Below are 22,916 nucleotides of genomic sequence, written 5' to 3' on the forward strand. Positions count from 1 at the left end.
GAGGATTCAATTTTTGTGGCCCTCTCTATCATCAAAGTTGCCCATCCCTGACTTAGATGAATAAATGCTGTGTCCAGATGAACTGATTCAACTTTCTGTAACTTTGTAACTTAGTTTTTGAAAAGTGAAATACAAATGAACTTCACTGCCATTATTATTATTTTTATTATCATTGCTATTGCTGTTTTTGAACATAGAGAAACCACAACCCAGGATCACCAGGTTAGGATTAAGTGTGGAAATTGTTGCATCAGGGTAAGAAAATTCAGGTGTGGGCTCGATGCCGGCATAAATTCAACCCATGTTGTTCCTTCTCAGATCTCTTGGAGCAGGTCAGCAGGAAAGAAACCCAGCTTGCGTCCTGTGCTAACCTTCAGATAGCCATTCATTTCCTCTCCCTTCTTCACTACAATCTGGAGAGAAAAAAACCTTTTCAAACTGGGTGACAGACACTATGGGAATGTTTATCAGCAGACTAACAGTGTGATTACAAACCAATAAAGATGTTACTCTGACTTTAGAGACAGTCATGTGGACATCTTAATTGAATTAACTGTGAAAAGTTACCAAATACAAACATAAAAATAGCTAACAGCTAACTTTTGAACAGGATGGTGAGAAGGAAAGCACCTGGTATATAGTGCAATGATGCACACACATGCGCGCGCGCACACACACACACAAAAAGAAAAACTTTGCTAACAGGTGCAAATGAAAATGATCTCACATTGTTGCTTGAGGTGTTGGAAAGGCAGATATACCTACAGATGGTTATCAAAGAAATCCATGAACCATTTTAATGGATTAAACTGATTACCAATGGGGAAATTAGTATGCATGTAAATGTTGTTTTTGTGAATATGTAAGAGTGCATTTCTTTGTGTGTTATATGGGCCCAAAATATGTGTGTGTGTGTGTGTGTGTGTGTGTGTGTGCATGCACCTGGTCTTTCTTTAAAGTAATTTGGCCCATCTCTCGGTTCCCCACAAAGGAGCGTGTCACCTTGTAGACCCTCTCTCCTGCTCGCACTCGGATGATGTAGTTTGCAGGGAGGAAGCCTGTCCTCTCTCCTATCTTACCCTGGTGGTACAGAGGGATCACAGGGAGAATGGGATTCAAAGAGCTGGAAGACTAATGAAGGTTACTTTGGTTTAGGGATTTATACTGTTGGGCAGCACAGCTACTTCAACGGTAGCACGATTGTGTCAGTGTGTAGCCTGTCTAAATTAGCAAAATTGTTTCTTACACGTTACTGACATCATGCAAATTGTCATCTCAAAAAAGGAAATTCAAGACATTTTTTTTTGAAAATTATTCCGACACCAGAGATGTGAATACTGTAATTTCAAATAATGCATTCAATACAAACAAAATTAAAAACAAAACATTAAAATCAAGTAAGTGATAGAATAATATAAATAACTGATTAAAATGTTCTAATGACGCTAATTCAACAATGGACAAAAGAGCAGTCTTCTCCGCATTGACGCTCATCTTTCATGAAAGTTAGTTTGGTGCATTTTTCTCCCCAATTGTATCTGGCCAATTACCCTGCTGTTTTTTTTTTTTTGAGCTGTCCCGATTGCTGCTCCACCCCCGCTCTGCTGATCTGGGGGGCACCCCCACCAACCAAAGGAGGCGCTAGTGCAGCGACAAGGACAAATACCCACATCCGACTTCCTACTGGCAGACAGGGCCAGTTGTGACTGTAGGGACGCCCGACCAAGCCAGAGGTAACACGTGCTTGGTGCATTTTAAGTGTTTTTAAGCCGGGATCATTATGACCAGTTTATTCCCTCAATCGGGAACCCAGGCCCTTTAAAGGAAGAGTAAACTACAACTACTACTACTACTTTCGGCTGCTCCCGTTAAGAGTCACCACAGCGGATCCGTTTCCAGCTCCTACTGTCCTTTACATCTTCCTCTGTCACGCCAGCCACCTGCATGTCCTCCCTCACCACATCCATAAACCTCCTCTTTGGTCTTCCTCTTTTCCTCTTCCCTGGCAGCTCCATCTTCAGCATCCTTCTCCCAATATACCCAGCATCTCTCCTCCACACATGTCCAAACCATCTCAATCTTGCCTCTCTTGCTTTATCTCCAAACCATCCAACCTGAGCTGTCCCTCTAATATACTCGTTCCTAATCCTGTCCTTCATCACTCCCAATGAAAATCTTAGCGTCTTCAACTCTGCCACCTTTTTTCTTTTCAAAAAGTCTTTTCTTCAAAAAAATGTTTCTTTTTTTTTTTTTTACAGTCTTTTCGTCAGTGCCGCTGTCTCCAAATCATGCAGCATAACTGGTCTTATTACCATCTTGTAAACCTTCCCTTTAACTCTTGCTGGTACCCTTCTGTCACAAATAACTCCTGACACTCTTCTCCACCCGCTCCACCCTGCCTGCACTCTCTTCTTCACCTCTCTAAAGGAAGAGTAAACCTACGGTAAAATTACAGTTCAGACAATAATGTTGATATAAAGTAATGGGTAACACTTTACAATAAGGGTACATTAATTAACATTAGTTAATGCTGTAATATGGAATATGGAGCTGCCAGGGAAGAGGAAAAGAGGAAGGCCAAAGAGGAGGTTTATGGATGTGGTGAAAGAGGACATGCAGGTGGTTGGTGTGACAGAGGAAGATACAGAGGACAGGAAGAGATGGAAACAGACGATCCGCTGTGGCGACCCCTAACGGGAGCAGCCGAAAGTAGTAGTAGTAGTTAATGCTGTAATAAGCATTAACTAATATTAACAGTTAACTAATGTGTCTAGTAATCATTTACTAATGGTATTCATCATTTACCAATATTAGTTAGTACCTTAATTAACCTGTATACCCTTGATAAATGTTAACAAGAGACATTTGTTAACAGTTACTCAATGCTTATTATTCTATTAATTGTTAGTTCATGCTTATTACTGTATTAACTAATGTTAATTGCATTACTTAACTGTTAATTAACTGTTAGTTAATGCATATTACTGCAATAACGAACAGTTAACTAATGTACCCTTATTGTAAAGTGTTACCAAGTAATGATTTATGCCAGTGGCGAGCGGTCATAATAAGCTATGAATGCGGTGCATGCCCAAGGCATTTGAAAATGACGAGAGAATTTACATACAGTATAATAATGAATTGAAAATCTATTTTAATAAGTAAAATGAGCATTATTTGTATTAAAACGTGTCATTGAAATGTTGGTTTCTCAATTTCTTCAATTGTTTTCTTCTCAAACGGCCACTGCGGTCTGGTTTTCCTACTCGCATTACCGCAGTCTGCCACATCTATCCTGCTCACGGCAAAGCTTCCAAGCGTTCAGCTTACTTCGCGCATGCGCTCTGTGATTCCCAGTTGTATTCGTGGTATATGAAAGCGTCTTCTGAGCGTGGGAGTTTGGAGGGAAGGAAAGCAGGCTGTGAACCAGCTTATCCGGAAACATGCTCAACACTGCCATCTAGCGAGCTAGTTACTGTTACGTCTGTCCTGTTTTCTCGGAGGACTTTTTAAAGAGAAAAATATTATTATTGCAGGAGGCCGTCCAACTCCCGAACTTGGCATCACAAAATCAACAAAGAATTTCGTCTGTCACTTTCAAGTGAAAAACACATGGTTAACTGGCTGCCCAAAGGTTAGCAAACTATTCTGTTGGCCATGTCTCCTTTTTTTTTGTACAGAACACACGGTCTGGACCACGGCAGGTTATGGCGATTTAAACAATCTCAGTGACAAAACACGAGCGTGGACCTGCACACATACATTGTCAAGTAAAACTTCAGACATTTGGTAACACACGAATCAATCATCAGTTGAAAGAGGGCGTGCAAATAGCCACAAAGCAACATAACGAGTGTGTTAAAAAAAACAGGGAAGTGTTAAAGAGACTCATGGACATCGTTGTGTACCTCGGAACCCAGGAGCAGGCATCCTGGGGACGCTCAGAGGGGGAAGGATCGGACAATCGCAGTAATTACATATTGAGCTCATCAACCTACTCCGGAAATATGATGAGATGCTAGGCGCTCATTTTGAAACGTGCAGTGTCTTTTCTGGCATGCCAAGCAACATCCAAAATGATCTGATCGAATCTGTGGGGAATGTGCTGCTGAATGAAAGGAAATCTGAAATCAAAGACGCAAGCTTTGTAGCGATACTAATTGATGAAACCACCGATGTGTCCAACTTCGCCCAGCTTTCTACAGTCTGGAGGTATGTTACCAAAGAGGGCGTGTGCGTGTGTGTGAGTGAGTGAGTGAGTGAGTGAGGGGTGCGAGCTTGTCATTTGCAGTGGTGGGAGGGGGTTGTAGTGGGCGGATGGTCGTTTGTGCGCTCGTGCATGCCCGGGGTGGGGATGGGGACGAGGTAGCATACCCAGCTTCAAAGGTCACCGCTCGCCACTGATTTATGCAAATGACTGAAAATACAGAGCTCATACAACTCAGAAATCTATCTCCGAAAACCAGCTTTTAAGTAGAATTGACGACATCATGGATGCTGGCATAGAAACTTGTTTAACTGCTCACACTGTGTCCTAACTGGACGCGAGTGTCCGACTACTGCGTTGCATTGGGCGCTCTCTGTCCACACTGAAACCGTCATGTAAACAAACCACGTACCTATCAGCTGTGTGCTCCAGGTCAGACCGGAGATGTTCCTCATCCATGATACAATGCTTTTCAACGTGAGCGACAGGAAGTAAAAAGAAACAGGGCGTCCAACAAAAATTCAGCTCGAAATGGTGCACCGTGTTGCGCAGCGCTGCATCGCCCACAGCCAGTTAGGACATTCCAATAAAGATAAATCAAACTGATTTTGTCGCTGACGCTTGCTCATGTCACATTCAGTTAGGACACAGCGTCAAGAGAAATCCCACAGGTTGCTCACATTAATCCTCTGACCTCACTTCGGCTACACACGGTAAGCAAGACATGAAGGAATGGGATTTCAGGTCATTATCAACCGTTTTTTTGCACAATTTTCCCACACTATAGGACATGGTTCCTCTAATTCATACTTCCTGCCTTCCAGGCCACTTTCAACCACCTTATCTGCAGAAGTTGATTTCAGTTCATTTTGTCCCTATTGTATTCAAGAGTGATACTGGTGGCGTTTCTCAGCATATTGAGTCCATGTGACGGCACGCATCACTCTTCCAGCGCCCCCTAGAGGCATTACAACAGCAATGCAAAAATGCTCACAACTTTCTCAAAAACGGTCACACATGCCTGAAACCTTTCTCAAGGGCACACTCAGTATTACAAGATGCCAACCCATGCATGTATCTGTGTTACATTTACTATCCCTTTAAAATACATTGCCAGGCTTGTTGTCTGAACTATGTGCTGAATCAGAAGTAGAACTCACCCTCCACCATTCCTCATTGGAGTCATCAATCACTGTGATACGGTCCCCAGCACTGAGAGCAAACAAAAGAGGGTACACCATTTTTTAAGGACAGATTATGTATAGAAAGAAAGAAAGAAATCAACAGTGCTTACTGAAGGTCCAGGTCATCTTTCTCTATGGCCTTGAAACGATAGAGAGCCAGGTAGTAGTGAGACTGACAAAACACACCGATCTTCCCGGGCTGGGGCTTTTTACTCTACAGAGAGGCACATTAAAATATTAACGTCATCGCTTTTAGCACCATCATCATTAGCAGTGGCAAAAATATTCCCAATTGTTTTCAGTAAAGCTACAGTATCACCAATACTGCAACAAAAGACAACCGCAAACAAACAAAAGCCGATGTCATCATCTTATTCTCATCATTTTATTCATCTTATTCCATCATCATCATTATTTCTATCCATTAGGATTACTGTATCATTCTCATATTTCATTAAGACTATCCTCATCATCATAACCATAAATTTGACCAGTTATCTTTATAGTCTCTGACCTTGTCATCATTAGCAGCTTTGTCTCCCTTCTTGTCTCCCTCTGCATTTCCTGGTACACAAAACAAAATGTTTGACAAGAAAACAAAAAAACATGGAATAAACCCTAACACGCCTCTTCTACATCCATTCTACATGAGGTATTTGTACATTACATTATAGGTAGTCCCCAGGTTACGAACGCCCGACATACGAATTCCCGTACTTACAAACTGGCCTCCGTAAAGCCTTTTTTTTTTAAATCGAGTTACACACAACGGTTCGTACTAACGAATGGGCGGGTTGCTTTGTGTGACGCTCAAAACACTGCGCGTTTTAGGCGGTTCGTCAGCCCAAGGGAAAACGCCACGCAGCCATCGCCATTTTGTCGGATCGCGTGTGCGCCGTGTTGCATTTTTCACGTGTTTACCCTCGAAATCATGGCTTCAAAGTGTAAATCTGATGCAAGGGATGGTGATGCATCGAAGAAAAGGGAAACGATCACAACTAAAACAAAAGTGGAAATAATAAAGCATTCAGAGAGAGGTGAAACACTTATTGTTTTTTCACTTACCTGGTGAGGCGGGGAGGCGAGCCCTGAGCGGGCTCTCGTTTCTGGTGTCAAACGCGACCCACTCCCAGGACGGTGGCGGATGGGGAGTTCGACATGTAAGAAATGTTTCTTTAAAGTTTTTATACCTACACACACATTCCCTCTCTCAATTATAAATACTGTACTGTAGTTACATGTATTATTACTACTGCGTGTAATCTGCAAGAAAACAGACAAACTTCGCTCTTTGACCACCACCCTGCGTGTCTTTTATTTTCTAATATACACCACTCCGCCCAACCACATGGCGCTGCGTCACCATGGCCACACCCTGAGCCCTTAAAGGAAGCGCGTCAACTTTATACAAACAACAAGCTATGGTGAATTATGTCCATAAGTCCACTACAACTGCATTATCTCTATGTTTTAGGTAAAATATATACTATATTGTTGTGGTTACACCGCCCCGAGCTGCCTCCCCGGCACGTTCAAGCCACTCCCCCAGCTCGGACGTGCCGGAAACATCCGAGCGCTCGGCTCGCGCTCTGAGGAGACGAGCACTGCACTGCACCAGGTGTTTGCCATCATCCATCAGGCACACCTGTGGCAATCAGGCAGCCTTCTACAAGAAGCCTCCCAGAACGTCTCTCAGTGCTTCGACGTACTGAATCCTGCGGTAAAGTTCTGACAAGCCCTCCAGCGGTCCTTGCATTCTGTTTATTCCCCAGTGTCTTATCTTCGTGTCTCTGTTTCCTCCCAAGACTCTCCCTCCGCGATTTCCACGGCTCCCCGCGTCTCCCTCGTCCCCAGCGACCTTCACGTTTCTCCCCGGATCTCTCCTGCGATCTCTCCCCTTGTCCCTCTATCTGGACCCCTCCTTTCGGACTCGACTTCCCGGATCTCGGACCTGGACTTCCTCGGACAACCCCTCTTGGATCACGGACTGGACTTTCTCGCCAGGTGCACGCACATTTATTCAACACCTCCTGGTCATTTACATACCGCACCACACATTGGCTAAAAACACTCACACATAGTTATACACGCAAACCACGGGACACCACACATGGTTTATTCACACATCCCACTAACAGAACGCCTTTTTTCACCATACATTTCCCTCCCACAATAAAACCTCCCTTTTGTAGATTTTGAAGTCATCTCGTGTCTGTCTGTCTTGGGTTTCGCCACACGGGTCAGGTTCTGGTGCGCGAGCATAACATATATACTAAACATTTGACCAATTGACGCTAGATGTGAACTGTACGTAACTGGCACGACTTGCATCCAAATTCGACATAAGAACAGACTCAAAAACGGCACTCGTTTGTAACCAGGGGACTTCCTGTACATCAAGGTAATATCCCCGAGGGGCAATTTGTTGCACAGCCAGCAGTAAATATAATCAACAATCAACACGCAAACAATTCACACAAAGAAAGATAGAATTACACCCATCCATTATCCAAACCGCTTATCCTGCTCTGAGTCGCGGGGATGTTGGAGCCTATCTCAGCAGTCATTGGGCGGCAGGTGGGGAGACACCCTGGACAGACCGCCAGGCCATCACATATTATTCAGATATCTTCTTAAACTGATGTTATTCTAAACCATATTTGTAATGTCCGTAGACGCCTTGTCTTACTGACATAAGAATAATTCAAGAACGAGCCGACTTCGTAGGTTCTTAACTGTGTAGCTTTTACTAGCGTTCATCCGACATACAACCTTCATAACATGCGCTTCTAACTTCCTGTATCCGTCACACGCACTGCACGTACATCCGTGAGTAGGTCAAGTTAAACACGTGACCTTTCATTCATTACATCTCCCCCTCTAAGATTATTTTCTAAACATTTCTCTGAACATTTACTGCCAACAATTTTAACCTGTATATCACCCCCCTTTTCACAAAAAATTAAAAATCTCCCACAGTACACAAGTCCATACGCCTCACAAATCCAGCCGGATTGCTGGCTTGCTCACCCTGCCAGAGCGAGTAACATATGGTGTGGAAGTTGGCATTTCTGCTGCTCGGGACTCATCCATGTTTCCATTCTCCCCTGGAGTGACATGGTCAGGATCCCTGCTGACAGAGGTGAGTGTTTTGGGTGTAGCCAACAGGTGGCGCCTGTTCCTTCTGTAATGTTCACCTTGAGCTGTCTCCACTATGTAGGATCTGGGAGTGGAGCTCTGACTGTGAACAACTGCTGGCATTGTCCATGTTTTCTGTCCATCAGGTTTGGTGAGTACTGCGTCACCCGAGTTCAGTGGGCGCAGTGTCCGCACGCCGTTCCTGCGGTTGTAGTAGAAAGCCTGCCTCGATTTGGCTGCGGCGTCAGCGGTTTTGATCAGTTCCTCTTTAGGCCAGGCCGGTTTCAGGTTATGCTGCAATGTGGGTAAGGTGGTTCTGAGTCTCCTACCCATGAGCAATTCCGCTGGACTGGCTCCAGTGGAAGAAGAGGGTGTAGCTCTGTATGTCAACAGGGCGAGGAGAGGGTCTTCCTGCCTTAATATGCTTTTGGCTATCTGAACAGCCCTCTCTGCCTGTCCATTACTCTGGGGGTAGTGTGGGCTTGAAGTCACATGGATGAAATCATAATCCTCACTGAACCTCCTCATCTCTTCTGAAACTAGCTGTGGCCCATTATCGCTAACTACAATTTCAGGGATACCAAAACGTGCAAATGTAGCCTTCAGCCTAGCTACAACCTGACTGCTAGTAGTTGTTGGTAGATTTAGGATCTCCAAAAACCTGGAATAATAGTCAGACACTATCAAGTAGTTTTGCTTTTTGTACTCACACAGGTCTATGCCAACTTTCTGCCATGGTCTGGATGGGAGCTCACTTGACATTAAAGGCTCTTTTCTCTGTGTGTTCTTGTGTTCTCTGCAGAATTGACATTGCTGTATCTTTGTTGTAATGTGCTCTGTCATTTTGGGCCACCACACTGACTGGCTAGCTCTCTCTCTGCACTTAACTATCCCCTGGTGCCCGTCGTGTATTCTGTCTAAGATCACCTCCCTCATCTCTGTGGGAATGACGATACGACTGCCTCTGATGACTAAACCATCTACCTCAGATAACTCCCCTCTCACCTGATAAAAGTCTCTGACTGTCTCCGGCACTTTATCGACATACTCAGGCCAGCCGTGTCTGATGAAGCCCAACACTGTCTGGAGCTGCAGATCCCCATCCGTGCTCTGTTTTATCTCCTGCATCCTTTGAGGTGTGGCAGGCACCTGGCACACGATGGCATCAATGTGCGCTGCAACATCATCATGAGAAGCACCATCTCCGTAGCGCTGCTCTGGGCCTCTGGAGAGTGCATCAGCTACAGCTAAAGTTTTGCCTGGTGCGTATTCAGCCACTGCATTGAAACGCATCAGCCTCATTAACAGTCTCTGGCACCTAATGGGCACATTATCCAAGTCTTTGCTGTTCATGAGAGGCACTAGTGGTTTATGATCGGTGACAAGTCTGAAATTGTCAAGCCCAAACAAGTACTTCTCGAACCTTTCACATGCCCAGACGCTGGCTAAGCACTCTTTCTCGATCTGTGCGTACCTTGTCTCTGCGTCACTCAGCCGTCGGGAGCAGTAGGCCACGGGCTTCCAGTGTTCCCCGTGCTGCTGGAGCAGAACGCCTCCCAGCCCGTAGCTGCTGGCATCTGCTGACACCACCGTAGCCTTAGTGACGTCATAAAAGGTGAGTACCGGGGCGGTGGCGAGTGCTGCTTTAAGGTCTTGGAATGCTTTGTTCTGTGCAGGTCCCCACAGCCACTCTGTCGTTGCTTTAAGCAGTCCATAAAGCGGCTGACCTACAGTGGACAGCTCTGGGACGTATTTTGCCAAATAGTTCACCATCCCGAGGAACCTCTTGAGTTCCGTCACGTTCTGGGGCTGAGGAAAGTTCTCTATTCCGGCCACTTTGTCCGGGTCAGGTCTGATGCCTGCCTCGTTGATGATATGACCAAGGAAGCGGACTTGTTTCTGTTTGAACTTGCATTTCGCTTGGTTCAGTTTGAGACCTGCTGTTTCAATGACCCCCAGCGCCTCTGCTAGGCGCCGGTCATGGATTTCCTCAGTCTCTCCATGTATAAGGATGTCATCCATGTACACCTCTGTGCCCTCTAGCCCGGTCAGAGTTTCCGCCATCTTTCTCTGGAAAATCTCTGGAGCACTCGTTATACCAAATGGAAGGCGGCAGAAAGCATACCTCCCAAATGGGGTGATGAAAGTGGTGAGCCCCCTGCTGTCTTCATGCAAGGGGATCTGGTAAAACCCACTTGCTGCATCCAACGTTGTGAAGAACTTTGACCCTGCGAGCCTTGGCATTATTTCCTCCATAGTGGGCAGCACGTATTTCTCACGTTTCACCGCTCGATTCAGCCTCCTGAGGTCAGCGCAGCAGCGAACCTCTTTCTTGTTCGGTTTCAGCACCGGCACCATAGCGGCGCACCATTCTGTGGGCTGAGTCACTTTTTCAATAATGCCCTCATTTTCCATGCGCTGCAGTTCTTTCTTAACCAGTGGTACAAGTGGCAGCGGTATCCGTCTGGCTGTATGCACCGCGTATGGCTGGGCACCCTCCACCAGAGCTATTTTCACTGGGTCTGTTTTCAGCAGTCCACTTGAACCGAAAACTCCACTGACCTCATTCATCCGCTTCACTAGACCCATCTCCACTGCCTCTGGATGACTCAGCAGACAGCTGCCTCTCCCCTTGATCACATACACTGGAAAGGAGTATTGTTTCTCCTTGTAGTTGGTTGTGGCTTGAAACTGTCCTATGCAGCTGATGTTTCCACCTGGGCTTATGAAGCATGTGTCAGGAGGTCCCAGTTTTATGTTTGGCTTCAGCTTTTTAAATGTCCCTTGGTTGATAACAGTAGCGTCAGCCCCCGTGTCAATTTTAAAAGTTATTGGTACATCACTTATTGTTAAACTAACAGTCCAATCTTCCTGACTGCTCTCTTTGCCAACTTCTCCCAGAAAGTACAGCTGTTTAACCTCTTCAGTGACTTCTCTCACCGCTTTAGAGTGACATACACGCTCCCAATGTCCCTTTTTATGACACTTGTTGCACTTACTGTTCGTTGCAGGACACTTCCGCTCATCGGTGTGCTGCGTCTTGCCGCACCTCCCGCGTTCATCTACTTTGTTGGTTGCAGGTCTGCTGCCACCATGACGCTGTCCGCCCTTTTTGTTTTGGCGTCCGTCCCGCCGTCGGACAACATTGACGTTAGCCAGCTGGGCCTCTGGTTGGTTAGCTTGGAGGCTGAGCTGCTTTGTTATTGCCTCCGCCTGGCGCACTTGTTCAATGACTTTCACCAGAGTAAGGTCCGCTGTGAGCTGGAACTGACGGGAGAGCACTTTGTCTTTTATGCCCACTACCAGACGATCTCTGATATGTTCATCCCTCTTGTCCCCAAACTCACAGTGTTCAGACAGCTCGTACAATGTCCGGATGTACATCTCCGCTGTCTCTCCTGGCTGCTGGCTACGTTGATAGAAGCACGCCCTCTCATGTATGATGTTACGGCGGGGAATAAAGTAGTCGTCGAACTTTTTCAGTACGATATCATAGTCCACTTTATCACCCTCCGCCGCGAAGTCAAACGAGCTGAATATCTTTTCAGCCTCGCTGCCCATTGCATAAATCAGCGAACTCACTTGAATCTCCCCGTCGTCTTTATCCAGCTTTGTCGCGAGCCTGAAGCGCGAAAACCGTTGTCTCCACTCCGGCCATTCAACGGGGCAGTCAAACTTGAATTCACTCGGCGGATTAAACTTCGGCATGACCGCTCGTGTTCAGATACACAGACTATTCTGACACCATGTAATGTCCGTAGACGCCTTGTCTTACTGACATAAGAATAATTCAAGAACGAGCCGACTTCGTAGGTTCTTAACTGTGTAGCTTTTACTAGCGTTCATCCGACATACAACCTTCATAACATGCGCTTCTAACTTCCTGTATCCGTCACACGCACTGCACGTACATCCGTGAGTAGGTCAAGTTAAACACGTGACCTTTCATTCATTACAATATTCATATTAATATGTTCTATTTTTTCTCCTGCAATAATGAACAATGGAAAACTTTATAATGGAGACCTGTATTTGGACTTGTGAGTGCTTACTTTTTTTTTGCATCATGTAGCGAAAGATATTCATAACTCCCCAGTTTGTTACTGACTTACAAAATTTAGGTATGCTGACAATCTTATGGATGTGATTACTCTGTCATGGATGTGATTAAAATCTAAATTCACCTCCTTCCCTTCCTTCCTCCATTTGTTTGGGGTGTGGCTCTTCCTCTTCCATCATCATTACCTGGAAAATTTACAATTTTAAATTTAGCATCCATTTAATTCTTGTGTATATATCTGAAGATTGTTGTGTTGTAGTATTGTTATTCTATGTTAAGTACACTGAGAGCCACACAATCAGTCAAATTCCATGTAGTGCAAACCTACATGGCCAATAAATCCGATTCTGATTACATTTCTGGGTCTCAGCTAGTTTCTTTCTTTCTGTAATTTGAGTTGAGCTCAGATAGCTTTGTTAAATGAATGCAAATTAAATCAAAAGATAAAAATGAAATTAGAGCCGTCCGTTATCCAGTAAACAGAGGTGTTCAGTTGTATGTAGGCCATATCTACTTATCCTCCTATCCCTCTATCATCTATCTATCCATCTATCTGTCTGTATTCAAATTAGACTTTTTTAATTTACTAATCAATTCGTGACCACTATCCAACATGGGATGCTGCCAGATGATGTCTACACATCACACACAGTAGATCTGTGTAAGAATATCAGTCCAAAGCCTACAATGGCTGGTGTCCTGCAGTCAATGACTGTCTCCACTCACATTCTTTTTGTCCCCCGATCCTTTCTTGCGTTCCTTGTTGGCCATGATGACGCCGACACGCAGCGTCTCAAACACAGGGTCAGTGCGGTTGGACTGTGCTGCCAACAGAGGGACATCAGCATGCTACTGATGAAAATGCTGAGGTAGACAGTCAAGTTAATGTAAGTCAAACACTCAGTCATCGTGCTTGAGTCAGTGTCCTCGGGAAGGTCTTTACATCACATTATTGGACTTAACATTCAAGATCACTTCTTGGATTACGTAGTTGCTCCTATGAAGTAAGATTAGGCACGATCATTCAAATTTCATTTGTCCTCATTGGGAAATGTGCATTAGCAAGCAGGTCAATAACAGGTCCAAGAAACTACATGGTAACAAGTAGCACAACACAGTGCAGTGTGGGCAATACATACGGAATATATATGTGGGAATGAGAGGGGGGACAGCAGAATGGTGAGGGTGCAAGGAATAGAGGTGACGAAGGTGTATGAGTTTAAAATAGTTGGGGTCAACTGTTCAAAGTAACAGGGAGAGCAGAAGAGAGGTGAAGAAGAACGTGCAGGCAGGAGTGGATGGAGAAAAGTGTCAGGAGTGGTTTTCGACAGAAGGGTACCAGCAAGAGTCAAAGGGGAGGTTTACAAGATGGTAGTGAGACCAGCTATATTATATGGTTTGGAGATGGTGGCACTGATGAAAAGACAGAAGGCGGAGCTGGAGGTGGCAGAGTTGATGATGCGAGGATTTTCATTGGGAGTGACGAAGAAGGACAGGATCAGGAACGAGTGTATTTGAGGGACAGCTCAGGTTGGATGGCTTGGAGACAAAGCAAGAGAGGCAAGATTGAGATGGTTTGGACATGCGGAGGAGAGATACTGGGTATATTGGGAGAAGGACGCTGAATATGGAGCTGCCAGACAAGAGGAAAAGAAGAAGGCCAAAGTGGATGTGGTGAGGGAGGACATGCAGGTGGCTGGTGTGACAGAGGAAGATTCAGAGGACAGGAAGAGATGGAAACGGATGATCCACTGTGGCGACCCCTGACAGAAGCAGCCAAAAGTAGTAGTAGTAGTGGTAGTAGTAGTAGTAGTAGTAGTGCATTGTGGGCAAAGATATTGTTGAAAATATATTCTCCATCTGGGTAATGAAAAGGCCTAATACAGTAAGTACTTAACACTCTGAACTGAAATAAAAGCAAAAATGTAAAAAGTGCCAACAAAACTAAAACCTTCCACCATCTGGTGCTAAACAGTCAGCAAACAACAGAGAACAATAGAGTTGCTGCACAGGCTATCAAACCTGACAGCACCAGAGGGACAAACCATCTCAAACAAATAAACCATCTCAAACAAAAAGAGAGAGTGAATGACCCTGAGATCATATGAAATAAATAGCTGTTGTTTTTGAGGTGGACAGGTTTCCTGCTGCTGCTGCAGGTGGGACAGTGTGGGCAAGGTGGACTCACAGAAGGGCAGCAGCTGTGAGACTGTGGCGTTCTGCTGACTGCTGTACAGAGGAGAGCTGTAGGCCCTCCTGAAACCAGGAGGCTGACAAGAGAGACGAATACATAGATATCACAGTCAGTTTTGTTTGTCTAGTATTTTTTCACATAAAAGTATGACTTGATGTGCTGTTCACCATGACACTCAGAAATGATGAACCTAAACATAGTATAAGGGAAAGTAAAAAGTAATCTACAATGGATTAAATACTCAGAAGTAATATGTATTAAGAAGTGATGTTACTATGGGTATATGACTGTGAAGTATGAGTAAAGAGGGCTAGATCTCTATGTGTAAAAAAATTGTGCTAAAAATAGATTCACTACATATGTGTGTAGGAGCTTTTTGACAAGTTTGCCAAAAAAAAAAAACACAGGAAGAATATCACTCTACAAGGAAGAACATGACAAATTTAAATAACAGGGAAATAAGGATAACGGCTCCCGATTTGGGAGTATGTGCACGCGCGTTTACACACACACACACACACACACACACACACACACACACACACACACACAAGCATATTTTGGTGCAGTGTTATGAATAATAAAATCTCAGCAACTTTGGAAATGTGGTGGAAATGCTTACAATTTTGCCAAAGCATCTTTGAAACTCCACATAGGACTGACACTGGTGGTGGATGTTGGTCTTACAGTTTTTACATCGCAAAGCAAATTTGTTGTTGACTGAGGAGGAAATAAGGAGGCAATGAAATGACATCATGAAACTTTGTTTTGAAGAGTACCGCAATTTTGTATACTACTAAGAAAGATAGCAGAATGCCTGCCTGTTTAGTATTAAAAAAGCAAAAAAAAGCATTTATTTGTGATGATTTATTTTTCAATAAATTATTAAAATACATGTTGCAAAAAAAGTGCATTTGTGAGCATGTGTGGGCATATGTGCAGGTGATATGATGATGTAATGTCAGCAAGTTAGAGAAACTAACTCCCCGCCATAGTCCATGGTAGGAAGTGGGATGAGATGGAAAAGGACTTACAAACAATCATTCGTGCACAGACATCACAGAACTTTGGCTTCTTGCAGTAGTGGTCCCTGAACTTGTGAGGTCTGTCATTAACCGGCTTTACTGGCTCTGGTGGGGGGGGCTCCTCTTTCTCCTCCTCCTCTACCTCTTCATCGTAGATGAAATACACCTGGATGGTGGGAGCAGATGAAAACGATCCATTTAAGATGCAGAAGACCAAGGCATGTGAACAAAGACACGTTTTAGGACATAGGCAGAAATTTAGGAAATTGGTGAGAATATACAGTTCATACTTCATTCCAGCCGGCAGAGAACACCGCACAACACCCGAAGACATGAATGGAGAAGTGAGGTTGCCACTGTGGGCTTCAGTCCTACTTCAAACATGTCAGTCTCAGATCAGATATTCTGCTTGATATAATCACTAGAGTCTATATGCTATATAGAGCTGTCATCAAAACAGAAAGTGATTTATATTGTATAATATTTCTCTTATTTTTCTGTTATTGTTTTATTGCTTTTGTTCAGCACCACTTTACATTAGGGCATACTCTATAAACGGTTAAAAAAATTTCTAATAGTTAACAATACAATTTTATAACACATTAGTAAAAAGACCCTCTGGGATGCCATATCAATACGAGGTAGTCTCCACATTCTCTCCGAAACCATGTGACCAGTGTAGACGGACGATTCCCATTCCGAGTGTGAGGCATACAAACAACACAACTTCAAAATGTTGTGTAATGCAGATAAAAGTTGGTGGATTGACTTCTTGTTTTCGGCTTGTTCCCTGTTTCCCAGGGGTCGCTACAGCGGATTTGATAGTTTCCATCGGTACCCTGTGAAGGCACAGCACCGATGGCAGTCTTGTCAATCCGCATAAAGATTTAACAACATTTTTACGCCAGATACCCTCCCTGACACAACCACTAACCCTGTGGACTATAATTGTCTAATCATGTGGTTTATGAGAGACTGTCTATGGAATCTCTCCTGGTGGGATCCCAGTCCGGCAACGTTAAGAAGGTTTTGCATTAATGCGTTATAACGTCTAATTACTGATTTGTGGTGCATTAACAAATTAGCTATCAACCATTAATAGAGTAGCTGGTGGCCACTTAAAAACCTTTTATAGAGGTTCCCTTTAGTACAAGTGCAACAGTAGCCCCTCGTCTTTGGTCTGCATGTTGTGCAGCAGCAAATGACTCGTCCGGCTGGCCATAAAAATAACAATCCGTTGGCACAGCGTTGTTTACTATGTCTTGCTCCAGCCCCACTTTCGTCACCGGTCGCGGCAAAGAGCAAATACAGAATGATAGTGTAGATTGTCAAATTAACAATACATTCTTTGGTATCACACGTATGCACACACATTCCCATGCGGCTGGGATACTAGTCCACCCATCCATCCATCCATTACCCGAACCGCTTACCCTGCTCTCAGGGTCGCGGGGATGCTGGAGCCCATCCCAGCAGTCATTACTGGTTACCAGAACCCATCCTTACGTAGCATAGAAAACGAACTTTAAATGCAACGAATACATTTGCACAGTAGTATAACACACCTGGCTATAAAAAGAATAATCAACTGGCATAGTGTTGTTTGTCTTCCTCCAGCCCCTGTTCATGTAAAGCAAATTATATTTAAGACACTAGTATTAGCCGCTATACTAGCTGACACTAGTATTAGCCGCTATACTAGCTGGCACTAGTATTAGCCGCTATACTAGCTGGCACTAGCATTAGCCGCTATACTAGCTGGCACTAGTATTAGCCGCTAGCTAGACGATGCTCCTGCGGCAGTTATCTAGCGAGCCTGCGGAAGCTAGCTAGTGAATTTGCAGAACACCTTTCATTTATATCGATAAAACAATTACAGTATCAAGTCATTGCATATAATTCATAAAACCCTTAATACGTGTGGATCACATTTTCAAGTGGTTTATAACATTTTAATTCGTCAAAAGGGACGGAGTGCAAAGAGTTTACCCACCACTCTCGTCACCGGTCGCGGTAAAAGGGACGAGAGTGACGTTTACGGTGAACCTGATTACAACCAGTGCCAACTAACACCATAGGAGGGCGCCAGGAATACAATAAAACGTTTCTATAATTAAAAACCATTACAACATTACTCCCTTGGGAACAATAACATAATATTTTGACGAAATTCAACGTATTGACACATGCAGGTACTTTCTACACCTGCTACACAACATTTAATATCAGGATACTGTACGGAAGAGACCCAGACCCACTACATGCAGATGTTTCCTATTTGTTAGAAGTATTCGTTTGTTCCTTTTGCACTCCATAAAGACAGACAAATTACTTCTTTACTTATATTAAAATTCAGATATTATTGGGTTCACAAATACTTCCTTATAGAAATTCTTAGCAACATAGACACTCTTATCACGCTGTAGACCATACCACTAAGTCAATCTCTGCAGCCACAGAAATCAATAATGACCAAAAACTTAGATGTTGGGATTTTAATTTTACTGTAAGCGATTGAGTCTAAGATATGTCAACAACTCCTTTGGATCTAAAATGAAAAATGGAGCATTTCTAACGTTCTAATATCTCCTGCAGCATGTCATATTTACTATTGGAAAGACTGCTGATATATATCATCATGGGGTCTGACTTGTGTGGAGTTTGCCTGCCAGGCCTGTACCGAGGGCTATATGGCAAACATGATGCAAATAAGATGCAGATTCAATGTTTTAAACAACAGGAAACAATGTTGAAATGAACCTGCTTTTTGAAAAAAATGTAAAGTCTTTGCTTCTGTAAGAATCATGCACTGCCCAGATTTGATAGGTGTGACTGTGACCGCTAAATTTTTGGGTGTGTGTTGCCCCCCCCCCCACACACACACACACTAAAGGCTAAATTGAAAGGGCTAGGACCCTAAAATAACTTTAAATAGGGACTGACAGAATTCCCAACTGTGTGATAGAAATTGACATTAGCCCTAAATATACAGCAGTCCAGTCAAATGGAGCCATACAGTGCCAACACACACACACACACACACACACACACACACACACACACACACACACACACACACACACACACACACACACACACACACACACACACACACACACACATGCAACCTGGGCTGACAGACAGAAATGGCTCCAAACCCTCCGTTGCAGGGGGGATCAGGGGGTCTCCTGTGGCGGCAGGCTGTGGATTTCCACTACAATAGCTGACTAATACCTGGGACAGTTCACACATTACACTGTCATCACTGCCAGGCTCTGTTTAGCCGTCAATACTGCACTCCACAGCAACACAACTCAACTGTTCGGCTCAGATTTACTCATCTACAAGTATTGTTACATGTTCCCCCATTCTGTCTGTTGTCCCCCCCCCCCGTGTGTGTGTCACCATCTTTTTTTTCCTCCTTTTTTTTTAGTTTTATTTTCTGGTTTTGTTGTTTCATTTTCGAAATGGTGGATCTGGTTGTATTGCTTTTTAATTGCTTTATTGCTGTGAGGTCGGATTTCTCATGCAATCTTTTCTTAATTTTAATATGCTGACGATTCTGTTTTATTGGTAGCACATAGAAATAAACACTCGTTATGAGAACACACTCAGTGAGGAACAAATAGAAGTAAATAGCTAACAGAAAATAGATCATCCCTACACTTGGGGAAAACTGAAGCCATTTCTTTTTTGTTCTAAAATAAAATAAGCAAGGTCACCGGGTTCTAAGGTCATAAGACCAAAGATGGAAAGTTCCATGTAACTGTTAAAGACAAGGTAAATTATCTTGGCTGCATTTTAGACTGGTTTCCATTCAGGTGACAATATGGCTTTGATAGGCCTCACCAAGATAAACACAAGAATTAAGGTCATGCAGCTCAGTTCTTCGCACAACCAGTGGAGCTGTATGTCTGTGAATGTTCTCATTCATCCAGGTCATGGTTATCCAAAGGAGTTGGATACGGCGGAGCTGTAGTTCAAATTCATCTTGATGATGCTGCCATCTCGTGGTACACCGGGTTATTACAACACCACAAAAACAAACTACAAAACGCTCAAAATAAACTGATGAGGGTTATATGAACGGTCCATCCACGTACTAAACATCTTGAACCTGCACATTTTAAAAGGATTAACTGGCTGATAGTGGGGGAAAAAACTTATATTAAAGAGGCTGCTCACTTGCAAATTTGTTAAAAATGACACCAAAGTACTTAATTATTTCTCACAACTAAGAGACCATCATAGTTACTTTACAAGAGGTAGCTGGACAGACTTCATATACCTTTTCAATTCAATGGCCTATTAGGCAAAAACACATTTCTCTACACTGCAGCAGAATAACCTGCACACAAATCTGAACTGGAGTGTTTCACCAAGCACGTTAAAGTGGCCTTAAAGAAATGGTTACAAAGTACCATGTGGCATATTTATTTCTAATTCTAACTTTTTATAACTAAGGAACTATGAGCATGTCGACATAGCTACCCCATCGCTTGCAGGCTATATGTTGATTGTACTGTCTTCGCTTGCTGTATTGTTGTTGTTTTTGTTTTATCATATGGTGGGTTAAGTGCTATACTAGAGGGCTGCAATGGAAATAAGCCTTCCAGATTTATTGTGTTTTCATCCTCAGTGATTTTTAATGTATGCAATGACAGCAGTGCAGTGTTATATGTGTTTTTTAATCATCAAATAAATTCGTTCACTCATTCACTCATTCACTCATTCATTCATTCATTCATCCATGATGCTTTGACCTGATAACAAAGCACTGTTGAGAATTTTTCAAGTTTGCACATCTGCATCTCTGGGAGCTGTGGGTATTCAGAAAACGAATTTTCTGCGTTACAACACAGACATATATGTGTACTTACAAAGACCCATGTCCAGGCCGGAGCTGTGAATTATGGGGGTATCTGAAGGGGCTAAGTACCCCTGAACAACCTTTGAGCCCCTCTCAAGAAACGCTTGAAAATTGAATAGAAACATATATTGTTCTTCGAGTTTCTGATTACTGTGTTGATTACTGTGTTGGAGACCCCAACAGAGTACCCCCCCCTTCCCCCTGACCTGGAGTAATTTACACATTGTCCAGCCCTTTAGATTGAGACCATGATGGTCCACCTGGTTGTGGACACATAGGGACTGCCTGAGTGTGGGTGGGGTTTTGGCAGGTACTGCTGGTTGATATATTGATCCATCCAAGTTCAGATGTCTTCCTATTCAGCATATGGACAATTTAGTCTCCTCTTTGGTACATGACAAGTCAATTGGTCTAAGCTACAACGAAGCCCTCGACTTTTTTAGTATCGCTGTGCTGGAATGCAGCAGTTGGTGTACATGTCAGGTCAGTACATTCAGTACGTACCACTTAAGACTCATTGCATTTCAAACTCATATCATCCTCTCAAACATGATTCAGTTGTTCATTTTTCTCACCACTAATCTGGCTATCAGATACCTCCCTCGATGTGTGTACAGTGGCGACTGGTGGCTTTTTCTCCTGATGTTTGTATGTGTGTGTGTGCACGTGTGCATGTGCGTGTGTGTGTTTGAGATATGCTGGCACTTTAAAAGCCACAAACCTTGAATTCTACTGCATTTACCTGACACATAAACCAGGGTGACTTACAATACTCAGCATTTGCACACCAAGTGTGTCGCTTCAGGCCTCACTGACAGGATGCCTAACTGCTGATGGACCCACCAGCTGATTTGGGGATCAGGACCGTGACTTTACAGCTACTCAATAGTCTATCAGACATCTCGGCTACCCTGCTTGAGGTAGGCACATAAATGTTAGATCGAAGCTTGCTGAATAGACATCAGTGTGTTGAGGGGTGAGAACTGTGACCAGGGTGTGTTGTCTGGTGACTGGAAGTCTCCAGGTGGGTGGGGCGGTGCCTCTTTTTGGAAATCTCAACAAATACAACGACACCTCTAAATATACTTTGAGAAAAGCTGACATAGCAGTTAAGTGTGAATGTTTAAATGAAGTGGTAAGCTAAGAGATCAGTGTGTGTACGGTATGGTGAGTGGTGAATACTGGGTCCCTCACCGTGTTGTTCTCCTCTTTCACCACGTTATCGGGGAGCGGTGGGTTGTCGTGAATATCCACAGAGTACTTGTCCTCCAATCTGTCATTGCACAGCAAAGGGCAGATGTTTATACAGAAGACACACAGTGGTTTGTAAAGCCCGACTCGGCCCAGATTGCAGGTGCTTTCCCTGCCAACCATATGCTATACTATGACTATCTCCACCTGGGGGGTTTTGTTTGTCGCACCTCCTAAATAATGTGAAATGTACCCTTCCATTTGCATCTTATCTTGCACGCAATGCCCCTGAATGCTTCTTGCACAATAGCTGTCTTAAAAATTTCTTCATCTCTATAACCTCAAATAAATGCATTTTTAGTAATAAATGCAAAAGCATTTTTAATGCAAAAATATTTGCATTTGCAAATGCAAAAATGATCATTAATGCAGAAATGCAAAAGCATTTTTAATAATAAATGCAAAAACAATAGCTGTCTTAAAAATTTCTTCATATCTATATCCTCAAATAAATGAATTTAAACATGACCTATTAGGCCTCTCCATGAGATGGAATCAAACCCTCCAAAAGTGAATTGCCCATTATCAGTGATATTATTATGTTTATAAACACATTCTTGGTAATTAAAGTGACTCGTCTAGGGACTTAAGATTCGTATTTCCATCTTAGGAGGTAAGACGAGACTCACGAGTCATAATGAGCCATGGTGCCACACTGACAGTCGAGTTGGGGCTGAAGTCCAGGTGGGGGAGTTTGAAACAGCAGAAGATGCTGTAGAAAATCAAATAAACATCCCTTCCATTAGTTTAAAGCAAAGGGGGAAATAGTGCTGCACTAAACTCCTATAGTGATGGTCTGATGTTACAACCGATACAAATCCCCTCACCATAGCTTCTTTACATAAAGTCTTATAGTTTGGCTTTTCTTAGCTGAACAAAAAGGGTTCCCTTATGATAAAACGCAGAACAATTATTACTACGTTAATTTCAAGAACGCAAACACTGAGACCTACTATGGGTAAGCAGCCAGATCTTGGCAAAGTTATA

The 22,916-nt window shown here is 43.5% G+C and overlaps 1 protein-coding gene across 1 annotated transcript; it reads right to left on the reverse strand.

Moving 5' to 3' along the window:
* Positions 1 to 314: 314 nt before the first annotated feature.
* On the reverse strand, positions 315 to 22,575 carry LOC130108212 (SH3 and cysteine-rich domain-containing protein 3-like). The gene is made up of 12 exons (XM_056275073.1): positions 22,559 to 22,575; positions 21,873 to 21,951; positions 15,818 to 15,974; positions 15,406 to 15,503; positions 14,778 to 14,859; positions 13,316 to 13,413; positions 12,714 to 12,774; positions 5,906 to 5,955; positions 5,502 to 5,605; positions 5,368 to 5,419; positions 943 to 1,080; positions 315 to 413 (listed from the first exon to the last, which is right to left on the reverse strand). Exons 1-12 carry the CDS (start codon positions 22,573 to 22,575, stop codon positions 315 to 317), a joined length of 1,035 nt encoding a protein of 344 aa, XP_056131048.1.
* Between the last annotated feature and the right edge of the window lie 341 nt (positions 22,576 to 22,916).

This window comes from Lampris incognitus, chromosome 2 (genome assembly GCF_029633865.1).
Source record: "Lampris incognitus isolate fLamInc1 chromosome 2, fLamInc1.hap2, whole genome shotgun sequence".
NCBI classification, from domain to species: Eukaryota; Metazoa; Chordata; class Actinopteri; order Lampriformes; family Lampridae; genus Lampris; species Lampris incognitus.